This window comes from Aulonocara stuartgranti (genome assembly GCF_965226115.1).
Source record: "Aulonocara stuartgranti genome assembly, chromosome: 20".
Lineage (NCBI taxonomy): Eukaryota > Metazoa > Chordata > Actinopteri > Cichliformes > Cichlidae > Aulonocara > Aulonocara stuartgranti.
In genome coordinates this window covers 25873607-25898374 of record NC_138956.1, presented here as the reverse complement: position 1 = coordinate 25898374, position 24768 = coordinate 25873607, and the positions used below count along the sequence as shown (strand labels likewise).

General features: G+C 41.4%; 1 protein-coding gene across 2 annotated transcripts in view; it reads left to right on the top strand.

Annotated features, from left to right (window-relative positions):
• LOC309697965 (metabotropic glutamate receptor 7-like) overlaps positions 1-23745 on the top strand; it is a 74044-nt gene extending 50299 nt beyond the window's left edge. For both annotated transcript variants that reach the window (XM_082520227.1, XM_082520228.1), the window contains 3 exons: positions 4034-4969; positions 17008-17260; positions 22633-23745. In XM_082520227.1, coding sequence (XP_082376353.1) covers positions 4034-4969; positions 17008-17260; positions 22633-22682 — 1239 coding nt within the window. In that variant the 3' untranslated portion in view covers positions 22683-23745. The remainder of the gene's footprint in view (positions 1-4033; positions 4970-17007; positions 17261-22632) is intronic.
• The last annotated feature ends 1023 nt before the right edge of the window (positions 23746-24768 follow it).

Below are 24768 nucleotides of genomic sequence, written 5' to 3'. Positions count from 1 at the left end.
ATTAAAAAAGAAAGAAGGAAATAAAAAGAAAACCAGCTAGCTGAGCTCTCACTGATGTTGCATATCATTATTCTTTCACTGCATCTTCTGGAGGACTGAGGGTGTACAGTGGAAGCTAACTTATGTCAGTCCGTATACTCTGTGTTGTGGCAGCAGAGAGCTACCAAAGATGTCGCTGGAAGGTGACACCTGAAATACACACCTTCCGTGTTCCCACTGCAGCTCGCTAGCTTTCCTGCACTACACGATGAAAGTCTATGATCACATTTTATCAGATGAAATGAAAGTACAAGTTAAACCGTATGACGGCTCTGGGTGCGTTACGGGGAAAGGGAAGGATATTAATCTAAAAATATGTGGATGTGTGAGTTGTTTGACATTTTTGGCACATCCAAATGAAAGCTGAACCCATGGAATAGCAACATGGATTTTGCATTTGGAACTTAAATTCACCTACTGTCTAATATAGGGTTTAGGTGCAAAGCTGGAGGCTGCAGCTGCTTTTTTAAGTGCAGGGAGTTGGTTTCATGCCACTGTAATAGATCTCACTGTCACAACACGAGAAATGGGCTCAGGTGATTCATGTGGGCAATAAAGAAACTGATGAGTTCTTATTTTTTCAAGGCAAACATGGCTCGACATTTACCATATGATAGGATGAAACCTGAGCTGAAATTTCTTTGTAACTCAGATTAGGAAAAAAAAGAAAAGAAAAAAAAAGCATGACATTTACATACCGATGAGTCAACATTTGCATAATGGTTCTCGGGGATGACAAGAATTCAACTAAACCAAATGCATTTGATAGAACAGGTGGAACAACGTCTGCTGCTGGAGATTTCTTCTTCGTTCTGTTTTAGTGTGATTACAAACCAAATGCTGTTACAACACAATTATATCCTAATGCAGAAAAAAAAAGAAAAGAAGGTGTTACTGCGTTCTGTAAGCGCCGTCTAATTTAAAGGTTTCGTTGGAACGAGCACCCTGATACACTCTGCGATGATCAATAAAGAAATTCAATGCGATGCTGTTCCAGCTCGCAGAAACTCAAATTAACTGTAAAATTAACAAATAAAACAAAACCCAAATAGCAGCCTCCATAGCAAGTCCAAGGTGTCAAAAATCTTGTTTCTGGTCTCCATGGCAACAGAGCTGTTGGTCTCATTACTGTTTCCACACTGTGTGTAATCGGGAGGTTTTCCAGAGAGCACCATTCATTGTCCAAATAACAAGTGGCACCTTCATGCCCTCAGATAAATGGCAGATGATAATCTACCCAGACAGCACAGAAACAACACATTCGTCATACAGGTGCACACATCGCAAACACACTGCAGCTGTGTGAGAGTGCGCGTTTGTGTGCGAGTGGGGTGCATATCTGCATGTGCAATTAATGGCAGTTGCCACATGTGGAGGAGGTGATGCTATCACCTGAGGTGATGCCAGACTCATGTCATATGTGATGGTATTTGCACCTGGTGCAATTTTTTAAAACCAATCCATGTTAATCTTAAAGAGTCTGACTGTAAAGCCATAAGTGTTTGAAGTTTGTAACAAGTGTTTTTTGTTTTGTTGATATGTTAAAGCCCATTTGAGTCTACAGAAAGACTGCAACAAATAGTGTATTTTCAAAAATGTCAAAATATTTCCTTAGAAATGTTTGAGCTGCAGGAAGCAAGGACAAAAAAAAAAGATTTCACTAACTGTCTCATTATATCTTGTTTCTCTAAACCTTACAAAAAAAGAAAAGTAATGGTACATTTGATAAATTGATGTTTGCGGATGATGAAGGATTTCTTGTGTTTTCCTTAAGTCTGGCAGTCACATAAGTATTAGATGTGATGTCTCTGGTTTAAGTTAAGATAACAGGCTGCAGGCTCGATCTTCATATTTATTGAGCAGGTGAGCCAAAAATAAATAAGTAAATAAGAAAAAAACAGATAATCTTTTCCTAAATGTTGCTGGTCTTTGATGCTGCCTTGTAGAGATTTTCTGTAAAAACAAACATTCAGTCCGACGGACTAAAACGCACTGTGCGTATCACTGAAGTCTAATAAATGGCACGTCAGTGATAATCACCCTCATTGTAATGCAGATATTATTATCTTATTAAGTCAAGCATGAAACACATTCTTGTTGATCAAATGGTTTAAAAAAACAAACCACAAAAAAAGGAAAATACATTGAGAGATTTAATTTGACAGCAAAGTGTCGCGAAATTATGGGAAATGACAACGGCAGCATTTAACTATGACTGTCTCGATAGCGCTCACAAGTTGAACATTTAACCAAACATAGTACTAACTTCTTCTACAGTGAAGAAAACCATTTTAACACCATCAATACCACAACACCAGCAAAGTCAATGCCTAAAAAAAAGTAAAGCTAGTAAATCTTTCATTGTTAGCTCGCGCTGCACTGGCATCAGTACTCACGAGCTTTCTCGGTAAAAGCTGTTGGATGGCCAAGCTGACAGCCATTGAGTGTGAGATGTGTGCAGTTCTACACACTCAAATTTTGACAGTTATGATTGCACGAGCCAGGAAAATGTGATGCACTGCATTTAGCCTTACTTCTCAGTGCGAAAGCACTTAAGCAGTCAAAATTGTGACTCTGGAAGTAATCGCATGATTTCTGGCACAGTTATGGCCAACCCTGAAGCCCCGTAATGGGCCAGGAGAAAAAAGTCTGTAATGTATGTGCATCTCCCTTAAACAACCAATTGTCTTCTTTGCCATCATCTGCACCGGATAAGCGAAACAGTGGGAACACGTCGGCTAAACTACACATGCATATTGGTGTGCGTCTTTATGAGTACACTTGAGACAAACAAAATGAGGACACGCAACAACAAGGAAGTCAGAAACTCGACAGGGAGTCTTTAAGTCATGAATACACTTAACATCAAAGCACACTACAAAAAATAATCACTAAATTCAATCCCTCTTCATTTTCATGTGATTGTTATGTTGCGCTATACACCTCGACACATTGATGTATTTCAGGCTTAAAACTTGCGCCCCAGAATACGAATGCCTTTTGTTTTTGTTGGACTCGGTTTAGTTCTGTGATACTGCTGATGACTGATATTGCCGCGAAAGCGTGTTGGTGTATCTTTTATCTTCTGCTTCTTTTAAAGTCACGGATCAGTATACTTTCATAATAAATAAAAAGATCAGCTCAGAGTACTTTGAAAGTTTTTCTTTTTTTAACTCCCTAGCAAAATATGTAAGAGTCTTAAAATTCTATTTCTTCTTGGATTTTTTTTTTTAAAGGGCTGGCTTGTACATCGAAGCTATAGTTTGAGCTTAAATCATGAAACACCTTTGGGCCTCTTTGGTTTAGACCTTCAGATAGTGTGTCTGTATACTGCACTTTTCAATCATAACTAGAAATGGCTGTGCAAAGTCTAACCGAAGCATTTTGCAATCCCAAATCCCATTCTCCTTTCTTCTCATCACGTATTTCATACCTCACTGGCTCCTGTATTAAAACATAATGTCTTTTGCATTTCACATCACTTTATTTTTATTTCACTGAACAAAGGTAGGCTCTGTTGCCATGGTGATTTCAATTACTTTCAAGTATTAGAAAAGGCAATCCCTCCAAGAAATTGGCAGGAAAGATGTTGTGCTGTATTAGGTTCATCATTTTTTTTTCTACACATTTTCCCTCCCTACCGTTTAGACTGCATTGAACTTTGTTTTTGCAATGCAACTTCATAAGCTTGAGAATATAGCAACAAGTGAGAAGTTAATATGATGCGATAAGACACCTTATTAACTGTTTCAATACATCAAGGGGGCTTTTAGTTCAGGGGATTACTTGAACAAAAGCTTTCAAACACTTTGGCCGTGTTTATTATGAGTATCCACCCTTGTAGCAGTGTATATGTATGGCAGAAAATAAGGAAAATCATAATTTAATGTTATGTTGCCTCAAAATACAGCTGCTTACCAATACCCACATGGTATCACTTGCTTATCTCACTGTTGCTAACCCCTTATCCTGTGGTGTCTCACATTTTTCCCAGCTGGAGGAGCTTCAGTGGCCAGATGGGGAGCAGGAGGTGCCTATCTCTGTGTGCAGTCTGCCCTGCAAAACTGGAGAGAGGAAGAAGAAAGTAAAGGGCATGCCGTGCTGTTGGCACTGTGAGCTCTGCGATGGCTACCAGTACCAGTACGATGAAACTTCCTGCAGACTGTGTGCCTATGACATGAGGCCGGACTCCAACAGAACAAGCTGCCAACCTATCCCCATTGTCAAGCTGGAGTGGCATTCCCCTTGGGCTATTATCCCCGTCTTCCTGGCCATGCTTGGCATCATCGCCACCATCTTTGTCATGGCAACTTTCATCCGCTACAATGACACGCCTATCGTGCGGGCATCGGGCAGAGAACTGAGCTACGTCTTGCTAACTGGCATCTTCCTGTGTTACATCATCACGTTCCTCATGATCGCCAAGCCTGACGTAGCCGTGTGTGCCTTCAGGAGGATCTTTCTGGGCCTGGGCATGTGCATCAGCTACGCCGCACTGCTTACTAAGACCAACCGTATTTATCGGATCTTCGAGCAGGGGAAGCAGACAGTGACAGCTCCTCGCTTCATCAGCCCCACCTCCCAGATTGCTATCACTTCCAGTCTAATCTGCGTGCAGCTGCTGGGGGTGCTGGTGTGGTTTGCTGTTGACCCTCCAAACACTATCATCGACTACGATGAACAGAAAACCATAAACCCCAGGCTGGCCCGCGGAGTGCTCAAGTGTGACATCACAGACCTACAGATAATCTGCTCCCTGGGTTACAGCATCCTGCTGATGGTGACCTGCACTATCTACGCTATCAAGACAAGGGATGTACCAGAAGACTTCAATGAAGCCAAACCCATTGGTTTTACTATGTACACAACTTGCATCGTCTGGCTGGCCTTCATCCCGATTTTCTTTGGCACAGCACAGTCAGCGGAGAAGGTGAGTCATTTCTCTCTCTCTCCCTTTGTCACCAGACTTCTCTTTTGTCTGTCTCTTTCTCCCTCCTCACACATTTCACTTTCATTTCTTTGGCCCCGCTATCCCCAGTAGTGGAGTTAGGTTAATTGGTGAATCTGAATTGCCCATAGATGTGAATGCGAGTGAAAATGGTTATCTGTCTCTCTGTGTTAGCCCTGGCGACCTGTCCAGGATGTACCTTGCCTGTCGCCGTATGATAGCTGGGATAGGCTCCAGCCCCCTGCGTCCCTGATAATGATAAGCAGAAGAGGATGGATGGGTGGTTGGATTTCTTTGGCCCCGTTTTTATCTTGTTCAAACATATTCATGTATGTGCATATTCGTGCAAACACACACATACATTTAGTGACTACGTGATTTATGGATTTCTTTTCTTTTTGAGTTCATATTTACATAGCTCAGACATTCAGGGAATAGACATGTAAAGACAAAGGAAGGGCTGATGGTAAGCACCAGAATCCTTGAATGCCTGAGAGGGATACACAAGGGGATGCTGGCAGCTCCAGATGCTATTTTGGCTCTCATGCCTGGGACCCAACATATACTATTACGCTTTATTCTGGAGAGGGAGACAAGCAGTTTGGGCAGGTGGAAAGGTGGAAGACGAGAACGATGAGGACCAAGAGGAGAAGGAATGCAGAGAGAAATGAGGGGGTAAATAGAAATTTGATTCAACACATTCCATCTCTTGACAGCTGCACTCTACTCAACAAAGCAGTTGACATTGTGTGCTACTGGAGTTGATTGAGAATATGACACTCCGACCTTCTCTGCTAGTCATTGCTTATCTGGCCAGCGCTGCGCAGAATACAAATACGTTCATCCGCTGGACGCGCGTGCTTCTCAGCAGGCCCGTGAGTACGAGACGAAGCCAAGGAGAAGTTTTCCACTGACAGAATATCGATGCTGACAGGAAAGTGTTGCTCCTAACCTTTTGAGAGGCACGCCGTTCAATATCCTTCCTGCTAAGCTACCACATGAGATGGATCAGAAGCTGATTTTCCTCATCTCAATTTGCTGCTGATTTCATAGATGAATTACACCCTCAGCAGCGATTAGGAGTTCATTATGTTACTTGCGGCGACTAGCGAAGCAGTAATGTGTTTATCTTTCCCCCTTATGCAGTTAACTCTTTCCTCGCACTGGATCATTGCCTCGCACACACCTCCGGTTCACACTGCAGCAGCTTGGCGTAATGGCCTTTGAGGGTGCATTTCTGCTTACTCCCCAGCCACTGCTAGTGAGAAGTGCCCGAGCATGTCTTGATAAAATCCCTTGCAAAAGCTGCAGTGAAGTCAAGTTGAAGGGATGCTAACTTTTCTGTCTTTTCAGCCGACTTATGCTTAAGTTTTCAGCCCGCTTTCCTCACATCTGTTACTGCTTAAACTGTACTTACTGGCTCAAAGGATGCCTATATGATTACCTCCCTGTAAGTAATGTCAAAATACAGAAATAGTGTAATTAGGGGATTGGATTAGATCGGTGCCATGTGTGTAATTGCTTGTGTTTAGATATGCGTGGAAATATACAATTGGCGGCTAAATGAGTCTCAGCGTGACGCATTTGAGCGCATCCTCACTTTCTAATACCTTGCCCTGTTGTCTTTTCATGTGCAGATGTGGCCACGCAACCAGTCATATATGACTAATCTCTCTTTCAAATATCAAATGCTTTCTAATAATACCAGGCTGACATGACACCAGCTGATAGTGCCTTTGACTCTTTGACCTAATGTTGTTTTGCAGCAGGAGTGGAATTTCTTAAAGCCCACACCATTTAGATACCCTCATTTCCCACACCTGTGACACCCCCTCCCCGTGTTTGCCCATTCAGGCATCGTAGAGAAAAACCACGCAAAAACACTAAAGATCACTGAGCATCTACTGTGCACCTGCATGTGCTCAGACGGATACTCACCACTCTCAAGTTAATTACTATGAAAGTCACCTGCATCCAGATCAAATCAGCATGAAACCTCTCCAGTTTATTATTTCAAAAAAAGTGTATTGCAAATAAGGTTTTAAATATGTAAACGATGCATTATCTATTTACATATCTGTTAATCTGCGGATATTACCATTACAGCTACATGAATATTGGATAAATCCCACTTATTCTTGTGACATTTTGTTGACATATTAGAGTCAAAGGTTTTTACTGAGGGAAAATTAAGTTCACTTTTTATCACGGCATAAATTAGAAAATACTTTCACAGCCAGACTGATTTTTTTTTATCTACACGCAGATCGTATTGGGTTGGACTTCCTTTTGCCTTAAGAACTGCCATAATTCTTTGTGACATAAATTCAATAAGGTGCTGGAATCATTCCCCAGAGAATTTGGTCCATATTGACATGATAGTGTCAGCTGCACATCCATGATGTGTTTCCTCTTCCAAGGTGCTCTATTGGATTGAGATCTGGTAACACTGGAGGTTATTTGAGCACAGTTAACTCATTGTCATATTCAGTAAACTTGTTTGAGGTTATTTGAGCTTTGGGACATGGGTCAGATGGGCACACTGTGGTCATAAAAACTTGGACGGGGTCAGCAACAATACTCAGGTAGGCTGTGGTGTTTAAACAATGCCCAGTCGGGACTAAGAACCCCAAAGTGTGCCAAGAAAACCTATCCAAACACAACTAGCAACCTGAAATGTTGATGGAAGGCAGGAAGCATCCATGCTTTCATGTTAAAGCAACATTTTTCCAATCTTCTCTTGTCCAGTTTTGGTGAGCTTGTGAAAATTGTAGCCTCCCTTTACCTGTATTTAACTGACAGGAGCAGCACTCATGTGGTCGTCTGCTGCTGTAGCCCATCTGCTTCAAGGTTTGATATGTTGAGCATTCAGAGATGCCCTTCTGCATACTCTGGTTGCAATGAATGGTTATTTGAGTTATAGTTCTCTTCCTATCCATTTAAAGCAGTCCGACTGGTCTCCTCTGAGCTCTGGCACCAACAAAGCATTTTCTCCCTGAGAACTAACGCTCACTGGATATTTTCTCTTTTTCAGACCATTCCCTGTACACCCTAGAGATGGTTGTGTGGGAAAATCACAGTAAATCAGCAGTTTCTGAAATACTCAGACCAGCCTCCCTGGGAACAACAACCTTCCCACATTCAAAGTCACTTAAATCGATTTCTTCCCCCATTCTGGTGTTCTTCAGCAGGTTGTCTTTACCGTGTCTAAATGTCTAAATGCATTTGGTTGTTGTTGTTGGGTTCACTAATTAGATGTTTGCATCATCAAGCTGTTGAACACGTCTAACTAATATAGTGGCTGGTGATTTTATATGTTGTGAAAAGCTATACATTTTTATTTGAAACTGTTATACAGGTATAAACAGTTCAGGTAATAGATATGATCGGACTGATTCTTAAATGGCGCTTTTCTACTCTGCCGCAGCGCCCAAAGCACTTTATACAATATGCCTCATTCACCCATTCACACAAGCTCTATTTTATATGCTTAAGTGCCTCTATATACCATTCAAACGCATTCATACTCCAGTGAATGCATCGGAGAGCAACTTATGATCTTGCCCAAGGATATTTGGCATGCAGACTGGAGGAGCCAAGGATCGAACCACAAACCTTCAAATAAGTAGATGACCTGCTTTACTTCTTGAGCTACAGACACCAAAAAAAGAGAAAAAAACACTTTTTGCCTGAAGTGCCTCACCATAAATGTTTGCTCTGAGCAAAGGACTGATAAATAGATTTAATGTATTCTGCCAATAAACACGAGGGCTGGTGTTTAAACATAGAACATTTCTTGCAGTTCAGAAGAGTAGGACGATGATATAATGAAACATTTATCCCGAGGCACTGAAACACTCTAATAAAACACCTACAAGACTCAGTCACGCTTAAAAGTGAACTCCATGTACTGGAAGCTTATATGCCTCAGTACATGTGTGGAAACCTCTTAGGCTCTTGTAAGATGTCCCCTGTAATACATAAACTTCATGGGGACGGTTCGTCCTGACAAGCATCATTAACAATGACTAACTATGCTGCGGAAAACTTTTTCACTTCAGCTTTCAGCAGGTAAAATTGCATCTTCTAAAACTCCTGTCTCTCTGCAAACAGCAGCGTTTGACAGGAGTTGGATGTGACACTTAGTGCGGAGATGTGGAGTCTTTTGAAAATAATGTGTGAAATTCCCCTGCCTATCACTTGTTTTATGCATGAAACCTTGAGTAGATTGCACCAGAGGCGGACTGCAGGCGAAAAGCTAAATGTGGTCAAGTATAATGGAAAGAAAGAAAGGTTGTAGTTGTGATTTTAACTTTAGTCCATTATTTTTTATCAGGGAGAAGGGAGTGTGACATCAGTTTCACACTCTGTGCGCAGTTAAGATGTGGAGTATTGCCATTACATATTGAAATGGGAAGACACAGAGGTGTGACCGAAGATGAAAGAATCTGCGAACATTACGAGCTAAATGAGACGGAGAGCGGAATTCACTTCATTTTATCTTGTCCTTCATATCATGATTTATGACAACCGTTGTATAAAAAATGTTAATCTTTCAGTTTTAGATGTGAGGCGGAATGAGAATGGAGCTTTAATTAAACGCTTTCTTCATAATGTTTTTGCATTTTCTTAATGCATTTCTAAAGCATGAGAACGCAGGGCAAAAGTGGCATATGGCTATATCAGAGAGTGCGTTATATGGGTTACAGACTGCTAGATATGAACTTAGTCACATTTAAAACATTTGGCACTAATGGATGCAGAAGTAGTGTTTGATTTGTCTGGATTTATTTATGACTTGGGTTTTAATGGGCTGTGCTCATGTGTTTTTATGTTTCCATAGTGAAATATCTCCTTGGGCGTTATATTCGAGGAGCCTTATGCGTATGTTTGTTTGAGCACTTACGTCTAAGTCTGGTTGATCCGGATGTTAGGTGACATTTGGCTTATTGTGTCTGATAATCCCATGAAAGATGGGTCATATAAATGTCCAAACACAGAAATTAAAAATTCATATATTTATTCATTCATGCAACACCGGGAGCTGCAAAGCAGAAGCTGCTCGTAGTTTTCCTGACTGTTGTGATACAAAGAAAAAATCACAAATGGAGAAAATAATGTAGGTTTTATGTATATTACCTTTTACACTTTTAAGGCTGGGCTACTGATTGATTGAAATCTTTGCAAGACTTTGCTTGAAAAAACATGCATGCAAATTCCAATTGAATATTATCTAGAAGAACAGTCTGCCACTACTGCCTTGACATCATCTATATTGTAGGTGGGGAATAATTTATTTTGGTAATGTCAACCAGTCTCAGAGAAGTATCCAAACAATATGAACACATCGTTCATTATTTGTAGTTCCGCTATCATTTGGAATAAATATATAAAACGCTATATTAGATTTTACCTGTTGTAATTCAGTTGAGATACTGTTCATGACAGATGCCATCCAGCCAGAGGCACTTGACTGCATTGCATTGTCACTGAGGAACTGTGTAATGCGCATTATCTCAGAGTATGTGATTAAAGTTTGATTGAATGTTGTCAAAACTGTTGTTGCTGACAGAATCATCGCTCTCAATGTCGAATTTTCTTCATTGTGAGGGAGCATCAGGCCGCGAGGAGCTGTGGAGGATCCTCAGCTTCTCCGCAGGCAGTGTGTGTTCTCCTCTAGTATCTTTTAATAGGCTTGTGATCATCAAACTTTACCAAAACCTGTCTCTCTCACAGATTATCTCTTTCTTTGGAACTCCTCTAAATGTTGGCCAAGGTTGAAATGATTTCCCAAATTCAAAAGTTTAAAAGAGACCTAATACTCTCATTTCCAGCACCATGTTTTTTATTCTTAGACTGCACTAAGGTAGCTTTGCATAATTCACACTAAAAAGTTTCTTATTGGTTTTATCCCGTGCCATTGTGCAGCCTCTTATTAAAGCCTCTTTTTGAAACAAGGCATTTTAGCTGTCCTCCATTCAGGGCCACCCTCCCCTTAAACCAGGGGTCCCCAATCTCAGTCCACGAGGGCTGGTGTCCCTGCAGGTTTTAGATGTGTCCTTGATCTATCACAGCTGATTTAAATGGATAAATTACCTTCTCAACATGTCTTGTAGTTCTCCAGTGGCCTGGTAATGAGCTAATCATGTGATTCAGGTGTGTTGACCCAGGGTGAGATCTAAAACCTGCAGGGACACCGGTCCTCGTGGACTGAGATTGGGGACCCCTGCCTTAAGCCATCTTTATTCCAATTGGCTGCCCCAGACAAACAGAAGGTTGGGTGGAATAGCTGTGGCTGAGGTGACCATATTAAGGATAGCTGCCGCTACTCAAAAAAAAGTAAATTATTACACATTACTAGTACATACCTATGCTAAAATATTGCTATGCCTTTGCTTGCAAAGAAATAGACTTACTTATACTTACTTACCCGCATGGAGAAAATTGAGGGAAATAAAGTGGGTCACTTTAGCCAGTTGCTCTGTGGTTGCTACACATGTATAATTCATCATTTGTGGATATAAATAAGATGTTATTGTCACGAAATTAAAATGATAGGATGCTTTCATAAGGTTTTGTAGGTGTACAAAGACTTTAACTTTATTGCTAGACGGTTGCCAGGCAACATGATGGCATTTTAATATATTGTACATATTTCAGCTTTTAGGGGTATAAATTCGATATCACTGTCATGAAAGAAAAATGATGCGATGTTTTCATAAGGTTTTATGGGTGCATAAATGCTATAAACTGGTGATGTTAGCCTATTGTGTGGTGTTTGCTAGGAAACGTGATGATCTTTAATCTCTGACATGGATAAGAACCTTCAAAACCTACCTGCGTGGCAAGTTTGGTCACTCAAACTCCTGATCATGTAGGAGGAGTTTGCAAACTAACAAACACCTAGAGAGACTTAAATTTTGGGTACTGCATTACATTAATTACTTAATTACTACCTGGAGAAAGTAAGGCACTACATTACTTGTTAGATTAATTTGTCGTTACTTTGTAACATGGCCTGACGTGAATTGTCACATAATAAATAGTAACAATATAAACTTTAGGCTACAGGTTCATACACTGACACAAATCCCTGTCCTAATCACAACACACAAGAGCAGTCCAAATGTAAATAACTACAGGTAGAAATGGAGGCTACAGTCCTTCAAGCCTGTCAGCTCATCACTTTTTGGTTCCATGCTGAAGATCGTCTCTTGCTGCTGGGCTGGGGTAGGCATTCACTCAGCTTTAGCATCACTTTCAGTTCTTCAATACAGGCTTTGTGTTAGCGTGATGTCTATGCAGATGCTTGCAAAGATCAAGTGCTATGTGAGCAGAAGCTGATTATTCCTACTGTCCTGGACACAGTTGTAGCTTTATCATATTTTTGTCCTTTCATGCAATAAAAAGTTATAGACCGTCCCACCATTTTCCTCCTCCATTCATATGAAGAGTAGTCAGCTAATTGCAGCAAGTACCTTCTTAATATCCATCCATTGTGCAGAGCACTGAAGAACCTTTGTAATGAAAGTAACAACATGACAAAAACATGGTGGTAACACTTTGTAAAGTGTTAGACACAGTCTCACTGAGAACTGTCTGAAACAGAGCAATTACAGCAGTTTGAAGCATGAGCTTCTGGTTCACAGGGATCACTTGCACATAGATGTTATTGTTTGAAACTTTGCCCTTGTTAAAAACAGTATATATGTGACAGAAAATAGGCAAAACACAATAACTCTGTTTTTTTCAAAGAGTTTTATTCTTAGTCATGTAGGACTTAAATTATGTCACTTTTTCACAATTTTCCTGCCGACACACGTGATGGATCCTGAACTGTATTGTGACAAATCATGTCAAGGAAACATCAAAAGGGATTTCCTTTTTTTTTTCTTTTTTTTTTGCCTGTCCCGTTTGGCTCTTTTGCCATCAGAATTGTTGTCTAAAGGCAAAGAAAGATGCCCAACGGATTTACTTTACCAAATTGACCATCCCAGCCTTGCCGTAATGGTCCATTTGATTCACCTTTTATTGTTTATTTTATTTTCACTTACTGAATACGGGACAGACTTGACTGGGGGAAAGAAGGGGAGAAAGAAAGAGGGTAGAATAAACAGCTGAGAAGAGGGACGGGGGAGAAGGGCAAAAGACAAAAACCAACAGAACGGGCAGAGAAAAAAAAATGCATATATCGATCACCTGGATCACCTGCTGAGAAAGAAAAAAGAAAACAAGCAGAAGAGAACAAGAGTAATAGAATAAACAACATCACAATGATATATGGGAATATGACAGTAAATACTAAATATTAAACATTATTGTGCAGCACATAAGATCAACAGAACACAGTGTGCTTTGAGGTAGGAGCCAAAAAGGGTGTAGTTTGTGGGTGTGATCACCCGAGTGTACACCTGTGAGCATGGACGCGCTTGTGTTTTGTTTTTTAAAAGGTTCCTTCATGTAATGATCTGCTAGAGGGTGTGGGGGGGGCCACAGCCCCGTCCTCCAGGGCGTGAAGCAGGTGTGGAGGAGATCAAAACTCCAGACATCCAGAGGCCCCCAGAACACAAGAGACCAAGGAAGACCAACAGAGGGGCAGCCGCGCCACTGTCCCAGAAAGAGCTGAGGAGAGTCCCAGATGAGGGCTCACTCAGCAGCCGCGGAGCAGAAGCCAGGGGGAGTTGCAGTGACGCGCCCGTGAGCCCCGCCGGCAGCCAGCCGTGCCTGAGTGACCGAGCCCCAGGCCGAGAGGCCGGGGGCACCCCACCTCTGAAGTGGCCCGAGCGAGCCCCAGGCTCCAGGCCCCGATAAGCGGCCGCCAAGGAGTGAGCCGGTGTGTACCTGGACGCCCATCCCCGGACACAAAGAACCACCAACGCACCGATGTCTGAGGGAGTCCGCCACTGGCAGGGGAAGTGGTGGTGGGGGGAGATAGGCCTCCAAACCTTGGAGGGCCTGAGATCAAAAAGGATTTCCTCTAATTGTTGTGACAATTACTTACCATCTCTGCCACATGCAGAGTGCATTATCGGTCACAGCTTCTTAATCTGCCAATCATGAATACCAGAAATGGGGATCTCCTGTACAGAGTTGAAAAGAAGCAAAGGCCATCAACATACAGAGCTACAATACAGAATCAGGCTTTGGAGCACAAAGCCAGACAGAGTTATTCATGACACGAGCCAGGATAGAAAGTAGGCCACCCCAAACAACAAGAGACATCCAGGTAGTTGAGGGGAGACTGCAAATCCCCTGGATTCATTATTGAAGGCATTCTCTAACGGGGCAGAGAGCATCCTAATTGTCACTTACTGAATCAAGTTCTTATCACTGTGTGCATTTATAGTACTCATCCATACACAATTAAATTGCCTTTGCAGTAAGTATATCCCTGGTGGGTATAATTATGAGAATTACGCTCAACAGCTTTTTGTCTAAATAGTAGAAACATCGTCTGTTGTGACTGAATGTTGGCATTTGGCTTGTCAGTGAGATGTAAAATTCAAAAGCAACCGTTTGATTCCTGATGAGCGCGTTAATAAATCATTACGGTGGTTATAAATAGTAAGTTGCCAAGCAGTTGTGAAAATGCCTTCATGTATTTATTTATGTTAAAGCAACAGAAGCTAATTATGACTGTTCTGCGACAAGCAAAGCATTTGATTGGCGGGTACGAATTTGGGTCAAGCTCACAGAGATGCACAATGGAAAAACCCTGTCTCTGCGGTTAGAGATGGTTAGAAAAAGGATTTGTTTTGGTGTGCTTATGTGCCTGTGTGTGTGTGTGTGTGTGTGTGTGTGTGTGTGTGTGTGTGTGTGTGTGTGTGTGTGTGTGTGTGTGTGTGCGTGCATGTGTATTAGAAAGCATGAAAGCCCACATACCTACACATGCTTTGTGTGTGCGTATGAGCGCACAAAGTGCCTATTACAGCTTATTGTGAGCTTGCTCCCGAATCAGCTCTCCTGCATGGTCAATAAATCAGTTGTGATAGGGTCAGCATTGCAGACTCTTTGGTATCAGAATCTCATTAAAAGCTTATTCCAGGCATCTTTAGTTGCTTGCACCAAACTCTGTAGTGTTGCTATGGATACCAGACAGGTTACCATCTACCAAACATGGAAGCGCAGCAGCACAGGCTGAAGATTCTCTGGCGATTATGTTTGATGCCACGTGTGCTGCCCCACAACGCTTTAACTCGTGGCCCCAAAAAAATCTAGTCATGAGCCCTGCAAATTTGCAGCTGAAACGACATTCCCCCAGCCCAGAGTGACAGAGAACAGAGTGCGCTGAGAGTACTGTGATATTCATACAGTTATTAATGCATGGTGTACCAGCCAGATCGCTGCTTCTGATGCTGCTTCACAGAAAAACTGGAGGGTATGGAGGCAATTGAGTGCATTGGTGTGTTGATGATATCAGGCATCTGAATGATTTTTGGAGATTAGAAGACAAAGGCATGACTAGCATGGAAATGAGTGAAAGAAATTACCGTTTCCGAATATTTACCAAGAAAGATTGTATGCAAATGGTGACATTTCCTCCTCTCACTGATTCACTGAGCATTTTGCTTCTCCACAGACACGCTGTGGTGGATAATGTGTTTACAATGGTACCCTCTCCTAGTGCACATTACCAGTGACTGACTGAATGGCAGTATGTAAGTGACATCTGATACTTTCAAGTGCAGTAGATTAGAGAGGAGGCTATGGTGATCGGCTCTTCAAACAATAATGTCCCCTCTTGAAGTGATTATTTCTCCTCCAAGACCCTTAAATGAAACAAAGAGCTCTTAAATGTCCTCTGATTTACCGGCTTCACCACCTCTTAGAAAAATCACTAGATTCTAATGAAGTCAGTGTTTAAAATTTGCAATCCCTACATGATCTGGGTTATGCAAGCTCACAATTACAGGCTGACAGTGTGAAAGGTGTTATGCAACGACTGAAAGGGAATGTCATGTTGGATGCATTTGAGAGAATGTACCTGTGTTCATGTCACGGGAGTCCAATGAATGATCCTAGCACTTACCGCACTGACAGCCTTTCTCGGGCTGCATTCTGCTGTGTGCAGAGCTGCAGAAAGATAAATGTAGACTTTCTGTATGCTGAAAATGTAGTGTTCTTAGTGCATACATGTTCTTTTATTGTACTCTCAGAGGAATATACATTAAAGTGGGCCTGGTAATAGAATTTGCTAGTGGGAGAAGTAGGGCTCGGATTGCTTGAGCGGTGAAATAAAACAGCTCGTATAAAAGGAAAAGAAAGGTGGCTTCAATATGTCATGGACAGCTTGTCATCTGACAGTGTGGTCCATCAATCTAGAGTGAAAAAAGTCAACAGGCTGGCAGGAAGGAGGGCAAGTAAGGATATTTGTTGGTGATTCTTCTGCTGTTGTCATTAATACACTTGAACCGTCTTTGACTTGAGTGAGTAGCTGCAGGTCAAGCTTTAATAAATGCTTCTAGATCATGTACTAAACGCATGAGTGCTCTTTTGCTCATAGCAACACATAGCAAATGCCGGGATCACCTACTATAATAGTAGGTTATCAAACCAAGAATTGTATAATTGAATAATCCATTAAATTATGTGGGAATTCAGTATTAAAAATATGTTCCTATAAAACTATAAAAGTTTTTAATGACTAACATCATGGCTCCTTCTGCAGAAAGGTTAACCACATTGCAAGACTCAGAAAATGGCAACAAACAATGTAATGTATCTTCTGGATGCTGAGATTTTGTTATTGGGCAGTGGCTATTATTAGGTTTTGCCTCATCACTTCGCTCAGCAGTGTGACTGCTCTTTAATTGGCAACAGACGTTTAGCCATCATCGCTGTCTTGTTTCTAATTTTTCTTTATAAGTGTTTAAATGCTACTCCTAACATATTTATCTGCCTCATAGAGCAGCCAAATCAAAGCTGATACCACACACAAAGGAGCTACCCATTTTGATTATGTCTGCTGCTATTCTAGTCTTTATTAAAATCACTCTTCACCTGTCTCTGCTTACTTACAGCTGTACATTCAGACAACCACCCTGACCATCTCTATGAACCTCAGTGCCTCAGTAGCACTGGGCATGCTCTACATGCCCAAGGTGTACATCATTATCTTCCACCCTGAGATGAACGTCCAGAAGAGGAAGCGCAGCTTCAAGGCTGTAGTCACAGCTGCCACAATGTCATCACGTCTGTCCCAGAAGCCCAACGAGAGGCCCAATGGAGAGGCAAAGACTGAGCTGTGTGAGAACCCCGCTGCTGACCCCATGAGTAAGTAATCTGGTGTGGCGTTTTTAGCCAACATGCAATAAAACAGAGAAGCTTGCACAGTTTTTAACATTTGTAAGCAGGATGCAGACTATTAATAAACAGTTTACTGCACTCTATAATCATGAATACGTACACAAACCTTTTTTAAGTGTTAATGTCCAGGACTTACTCTGTGGACATCCTGCAAAACTCAGACTCTCTGAGATTAAATTTTTTAATTCGTGACTAAAGTCATGTGATATTCTCTGAGGCTAAACTTGTAAAACTTTAAAACATTACATGAGAAAAAATATATATAAATAAAAAAACAGCCCTCACTTTCACTAGGTTGAACCAACTGCATCACACCTCAGAGGCCAGCACAGAGGGAATGCCCAAAGTGCAGAGTAGTAAGAGACACGCAGCAGTAACTCTTTCACAAAAACGTGTGTGGTGTTCTCCTGGCAGTGTCTCTTCAAAGCATAAATGCTTCCAATCATGTAGCAATTCTGTCCTGACCTAAGTATTTCCTGATTGCAGAGTATAATTTGATAAGGTCTACCACTGCAGGCACAATGCATGGCAACCAGTAATTGGAATTTCTTTTTTCTTGCTCATATATGACTTTAATCTGGAAAAAAAATAAGATTTTACCTTTGAATATAAAACCCTTGCCTAAGCTCTGTTTTGTACTTTTGTAAGCTACAATAATGCTAATATTGTTTTTCTATACAGGCTGAATGTGGACGTAGAGTATTACCAAAGGACTGCTAGAAATACACATTTGAATTTTTATTTTCACAGTTTTAAAGACCAATACATTGTAAAAAGAAATGCTTGTACTTTAGTACAACACTTTAGTTAGACATAAGCTTAACCTATGAACGGTCCACAATCTACAAACACATTTGTGTCCACAGTGAGCCTTTAATATTAAAAATAGTCCCTTTATAGCCATGAGAAATGATACAGACCATAAAGATGACCCAGGAGCTGAGATCTACATCTGTATAATAGATGTAAATTTTCCCAAGACACATAAATGAGATCTTTTTAGTCTTTTTTAGATCTTTTTTCCTTTCTTGTACTAGAAAGCCCATTCCACTGGTTTAATAGGATGGTGACTTGGTTAAAATGATGTATAATGTCCCTTAAAAAGGACCCAGTTATCTTGTATCCTGATTAATAGTTCGACCTTTAGGCCAGCTGCATGGCAGGGAACATGAGAGATGGGGGCACTTGCTCTCTGAAGAGATTTCAAGCAGCAGGGCTTTGTCGACGGGCATGGAAGGAGATTATCTGTCCCTGTTGCTGTGTGTTACTCATACCACCCTTCATCTAAAACAGTAAGCGTGATCCTGTTAGCAGAGAGAAAGCTGGGTATTAGTACGTGAGTGGGGAGGCCTACATATTTCCGTAGTTAGGTGATATGGTGTTTGTTGTGGGTGAGAAACATCAACATGAGAAAGAGTTTTTTAAGCCCTTTAAAGAAGAAAGACTGCAAAGGCAGAATTCTAGGCCAGCGTTGCCATGGAAGCTTTATGCTCATCTCTAGTTGTCAGGACAAAGACAGTGAAGATTGACAGCTCATGCAAATCACACATCACAGCTTCCAAAGACCTCTTCTCCCACAACACTTCTAATCACACAGAGTGATCATGGCACCCACAGGTGCACCAGCCCCACAACCCCTCTCTGGATTATGCCTCTGAGATCACAGATTTTCCTGGGAATTTCTCCAAACAGCCAACAGTTGTCACACTCATCTGTCATGAGCAGAATGAGTGTGTGGGTCTGTGACTGAGTGTGCTTCTCAATGTGTGTATCATTGTGTGAGTCGAAAGTGTGAGTTATGCGCATAAGTCAGAGTGCTGATGCAAGCGTATCAGGGGATGGGGAGCACATCTTTGCCTGTCACACATGTGGCTCTTTGAGTAAATAGGGGTGAAACCTTGGCATCTGTTGTAGCAGCACATCAAAAGTCCCCAAGCAGGGCATGCGGTCTCTGTAAGACCCTCCCAAAAGTGCCCCCTATCTTCTGCTCGGTGTGTCTCTCACCTTCTGTCTCTCCAACATGAATATCTTCTCGCCTTTTCTCCCCTCGCTGCATGCACTCTCCTCCTCTTGCCCTTCTTTTTTTAGCAACATTGGAACTGACATTTATTAATGGCGAATTTATGTGCATGACCGCCCTGAAACCTGAACTGCGCCTCGAACATCCCGGGAGAATGTCCGTCAATTCCTGTAACCATCGGAGTGCCAAATTCCTTCTTTTCAGGGGCCCCCTTATGGAATGACTCAAACTGATTTATAGGATTAAGAGCATTAGCAGTTCTGCAGATTTACATTGATATTGATACGGTGTAATATCATCATGATTACACCTCTCGGAGAAGAGGCTTCGCCCTGAGATGTCGCATTGATTCACTGTCCCGTTACATTTTTCCCAACAGGCATGTGCGCGACTGCCTTAATGCTTCTCTGACTGATTTCATTTAATTAACAATGAAATCTGTAGTCGGAAAACACAACTTAACAAATGGAAGAACCAAAAGGAAGAAGAGTTATGGGAGGCTTTAATATTAAAAATTAGGATGATAGAGAGGATTTGTCTGAGCCAATTTCTATTACAACTAACTAGAATCACAGACGTTAGAAGATTCATGCTCTGGATTTTTTTTTAAATACTTCTTTATATGGAAATAAAATGTATATTAGTTAATCAATTTAGCTCTCTTTTCCATTAAGCCAACTTTCTTCTGATTGGCTGCCGCTCACAAACAGAAAGTTTGAATAGCAGGCGAATGTGACTTTTATCATATCTCATAGAAGACTTTATTATTTGAAACTCTGGCTATATCTAATATGAGAATTCAGCATTTTAACTGTATATATGTGACAGCAATTAAGGAAAAGCATAATACTTTAGGTCCCCTTAAAGGAAAATGAGCTTTGAGGATATGGCAGCCACAGATGGATGACTTGCTCACATAACTAATGTTACTGTCACACTACAATGCAACCAAAATTACTGCAGTGAACTTGCGATCTTGTTTTCTTTAAACTGGTTGCTTCAAGGATGGGAACCAGGTCTGCAACCGTTTGGAGTCAGCTGTAGTCTTCAAAACAACTTTGGTGCATCAAGATAAAACACAATCGATCAGCTTTCAGTTTGCAAATGAATGTGGTCAGGTTGGTAATTACATGCAATCTGTTTTATGGAAAAAACTGTGATAAATCATTCAATTCTGTTGCCATCTGTATAGACAGAAATTCACATTAACTACTTACTTCAGGTCCAGACATAACTGCAAGATGATACAGGTGCTATGGGGATATAGCTAGAATACAACCAGTTGCAGAGGGACACATCGCATGCAAGTTGTACAGACTAGCTCAGATTGTTTGTGCTAGCTAGATGTGATGGTCTAATAAGTCTACGTTTATAAATTAGACGGCAGTAGTTTGCAACACTTCATCAGTCCGTCTGAGAGTGACAGGAATCAGTCCGAGGCAGGTTGACAGGTTGCTTTCACCCCGAGGCGGCCTGTGCAGTCGAAAACGGTCACAAAGAGGCTGACGCCGTTGCACGCTTAATCTTTGGGGTACCAGCTGCACCGGGCAACCACCAGTTTTTCCTAGTCACATGGAGGTCGCTGTCCTATTTTTACTCTAGTGTGACTGAACCAAAAACAATGTCATCAAGAAGTGGAAAGGCAGCTTGGATTTGAAAGCTCCAGGGTCAGTTGCTTGTACACAGCAGAAACCAAAATACAAGCCTTTAAAAGAGTTACATAATTTTTCTTCATCTATAAATTTGCATACATTTGTACTGATCTGATTTTAATTCAGCTTTTTGGTTTAGTTTTTAGCTTACTGCAGTTGCTGTGTGTGTGGGGGGGGGGGATACGGGTTGGTGGAAGTAAAACTTTTTTTAATCAGATTTGAACAGTTATTCTACACATGCAGTTTTTTTTTCTGTCCCAGTGACCAGTGAAATTAAAGTTAATTTACATAATCCTTCAAATGGCCCACTTAAATGAGGCGTTTCAGGAGGACTGCAGAATGGCGAGACTTGCTTCTGGAAGGGCTTTGTTAGAGTTAGGTGCCTAAACCCTGAGCTGACCGCTCCCCATAAATATGATACATAGAAATTGGGAAGTGATTAGTTATTATCCCCGGCGGAACCTTCCCAGGGATGCTGGGGTCGCGGAGGGGTTAGGCAACAGGCGGTGATGGAGGGCAGCGGCGGTGGCACTGATGTGTAAGAGGCAGAGGGAGCGAGGGGGAATTTGCAGCTTAAATAGACTATCAAATTGGGAGGGTGTGACTGGTACTGTATGAGCTATGTGTTGGATGTTTAAAGATGTTACATGTGAATGATGCAGCGCAGCTTGAGCTGCCTCCATTTATGTTAACCCCTTAGATCAGGTCATGATTAATGCACACAATGTATGCGCTACTCTGGCGCAGATCATAAACAGAGAAGTCGGATTCTTAAAAAATGCATGCGGTTCAAAATGTTTTAGTATCAAACCTGAAAACGCACACAAAAACATCTTACTTAAAAAAAAAATAAAAATAAAAAATCCTCCTGACTGTGTTTACCAGCAAGATTCTGTTGTACATTTACTAATGTTTTATTCATCATACTTCCCGGCCAAGACTACAAAATGCAGCTGTAAAGAAATGGTGCGACTTTAATTGCATAGCCCATGGGAGATGGTCGCCATAGCAACATTAAAGTAGTAGAATAGCAATGACTGTGATTAAGAAATGCACAAACAGGACAACAAGCCTGCAGATACACATATCCTCCTACTTGTCATTGCTCTACGGACTACATCCACATTACCCTAGCCCATTCTTCATAGTATGACACCCTGCTTAAATGTCACTGCAAGCCAAAGACTAACCACAACTCCACATTTTATTCCTACCATAAAACAGACAAGCCAGGATGACCTCAGTTTGCAAAAAAACTTTCACTTTGAAGGTCTGAAGCTCAAAGTGGTTCTCGATATACAGCAGGACACACAAACAGAAACTGCACACAGGCACGCAGCCACATTCTGATACGTTTCCATGGCAATCCAGACTGGGATCGCGTTGCATGCCCCAGCATTTGTTCGGTGCCCACTTGTGTGGTGTTTGTGTTTTTTATCACTAGTTAACATCTGAAAATAGAATCTAAGGCTTTGCATGGGGGCATTGTGAGTTGAAATGATACACAAGGCCTGGAATTTGTTTCTACTGATTGCACACAGCTGGCGATAAGAATGCACAGCACAGCAGGAAGGAGGATGACGATGTGTATTTACCTTTGAAAACATGCTTTCTTTTCCATTCTTCTGTTTATGTTTTTCTCTCTTCATATTTCACTGTGATTTCAGGTCAAGCAACAAAGAAAACATATGTGAGTTACAACAACCTCAGGATCTGATCTGCTTGGAAACGAATACTGTATGTCCTTTATCTGTGATTGAAAAGAGAGCTGTAGAGAAGCAGAGAAAGACAGACAGAGGCATCCCAGCACCACCTGCAGTACCTATGCACTCCAGGACTATGGATTGCATCCAACTTTCATCCAGACATGATGCATGAGTCCTGACAGAGACTAGCACGGCTTTAGGCCTGTGTGGCTGGGTCAAGCCTCCAGAACCAAACTGTAGGTTTTTGGGGGTTTTTAAACTTGTGTCATGGCCCCACCCCCACCCCTTCTCTTGCTGACGGAGATCAACATGCCTGCTAAACAGGGGGCCACCGTGAATAAGGACAAATGCAGAAAAAGACACTGGATCTGCTTTCAAGATATTTTCTTTTAAAATGTCATTAAAGCCATATTCTCTTGGGGTTCCCATTATTGGATTTCTGTTTGTATTGTTTCTAAGTGATTTCTTTTTCTCCTGTGCCTCTTATTTCTTGAAATTGATTGAATAACCTTAAACAGCAAGCTCTGCCACATACAGTAATTTATTTTAATTAATTCAAATCAGTTCCAGATGATTCTTATGTTAGAGTGATGGGCATTGTAAGTATATATTATTTTTTTTTTGTAAATATCTGAGAGTATTTTCATGTTTGGAGTAAAACAATAGATATCCAGTCTTTGTTCTGTTGGATTTGAATGGTTATGAAAAGCACCACAAAGTGTTCACTTTGCATGTGCCAATGTATGTTTGTTCTATTTGATGTAAACTTGAAGAAAAAAAAGGGGAAAAAAAATAAAAAATAAACATAAATTCTGAAAATGATAATAAGCTTCAGCATCCTTCTGCTGCTCATTTTCTTTACCAGAAGTGAACTTCACTGAGGGACAGAATATGGCTTTAATCTGTTGTTGAACTGACCTTCCCTGTATCTGCAAAAGCATGTTTGTTTTATTTAGTTTCACACTGGGTATATTATGCCTAATTATGGTGTGGGAAACATTAATATCAGAGCAATCTTGCAAGTATGTTGTGATGTCTGTCAAATTATGGACGTGTAATAAAATCATTTTGTTATCTTTTATACAACGAAACCAGACGGCATATCATAGTTATTTCTGTGCGTGCGGAAATGTGTGAGTTTGCACGAGAGACTCGGAGAGACTAAAGTCCAAAAGTGGCGTACAAGTGCAATCAGGCGTCGTGTTGTTTATACTGTAGGCTTGCGTAGCTGATGGAAATGTTTGGTGCTCGTACACCGAGGAGCTGTGACCTCTGCGAGAGAAAACGATGCCCACTTGCTGACTTCCTTACTCGCCCGTTTGCTCCTCTTCCCGCACCAACACCCCTCCCGAGTCTCACCGCCAATCCCCTACATGAATAATGTAACATGTCAGATCAATTTGTCCTGCTGATGACCAAGTCTTTACAAGCTAACCGCTCTTTATTCCCGTGCCTGCCTACAAGCATAATGTTACTATTTTCAATATTGATTATTGCATCAAAACATGAATAGGCCACGCATGAGAGACTTCTGCTTCTTCACCCTCTAGGCTGTTACTTGGCAAATGATATATGACCAAGAAATGCCGATTCCTCTTGTCTGTGCGTGTGTGTGTGTTTGTGCGAGAGGGGGAATGATACACACAGGTTTTCAGTTGTTTCTCTTTCCATTTGTCTGGCTTCTCGCTCCACTCCTGTGGGACCAGATGGTCTTTACTTCTCATACGCACAGTCTGTCATTTTCTGTTGCACACAGCCAAGAAAAATCCCACTTATACCCAATTAAGACTAGCCTCTCCCCCACCAAATTAATTGCCTGCGTCAGTGCCTATGTGCAAGCAATCAGTAGGGGCTGTACAGAGTTTAGATTTGCAGCTCAGCAAAAAAAAAAGAACCGAAACAATAAATAACTCAAGCAATATCTTTTTGGATCGTGATGCAAAGAAAAGAAAAACTTTAAAATGCAGAAAGTGTGTAAAAAAAAACAAAGCAGGTCCTGGAATCTCTTTTATAAACCTGCCTGAAATAGTATGGGATATGAACTACTCCATCACGAGGCTCTCGGGGCTCCTACGTAAGGACCCACCTGCTTAGTAT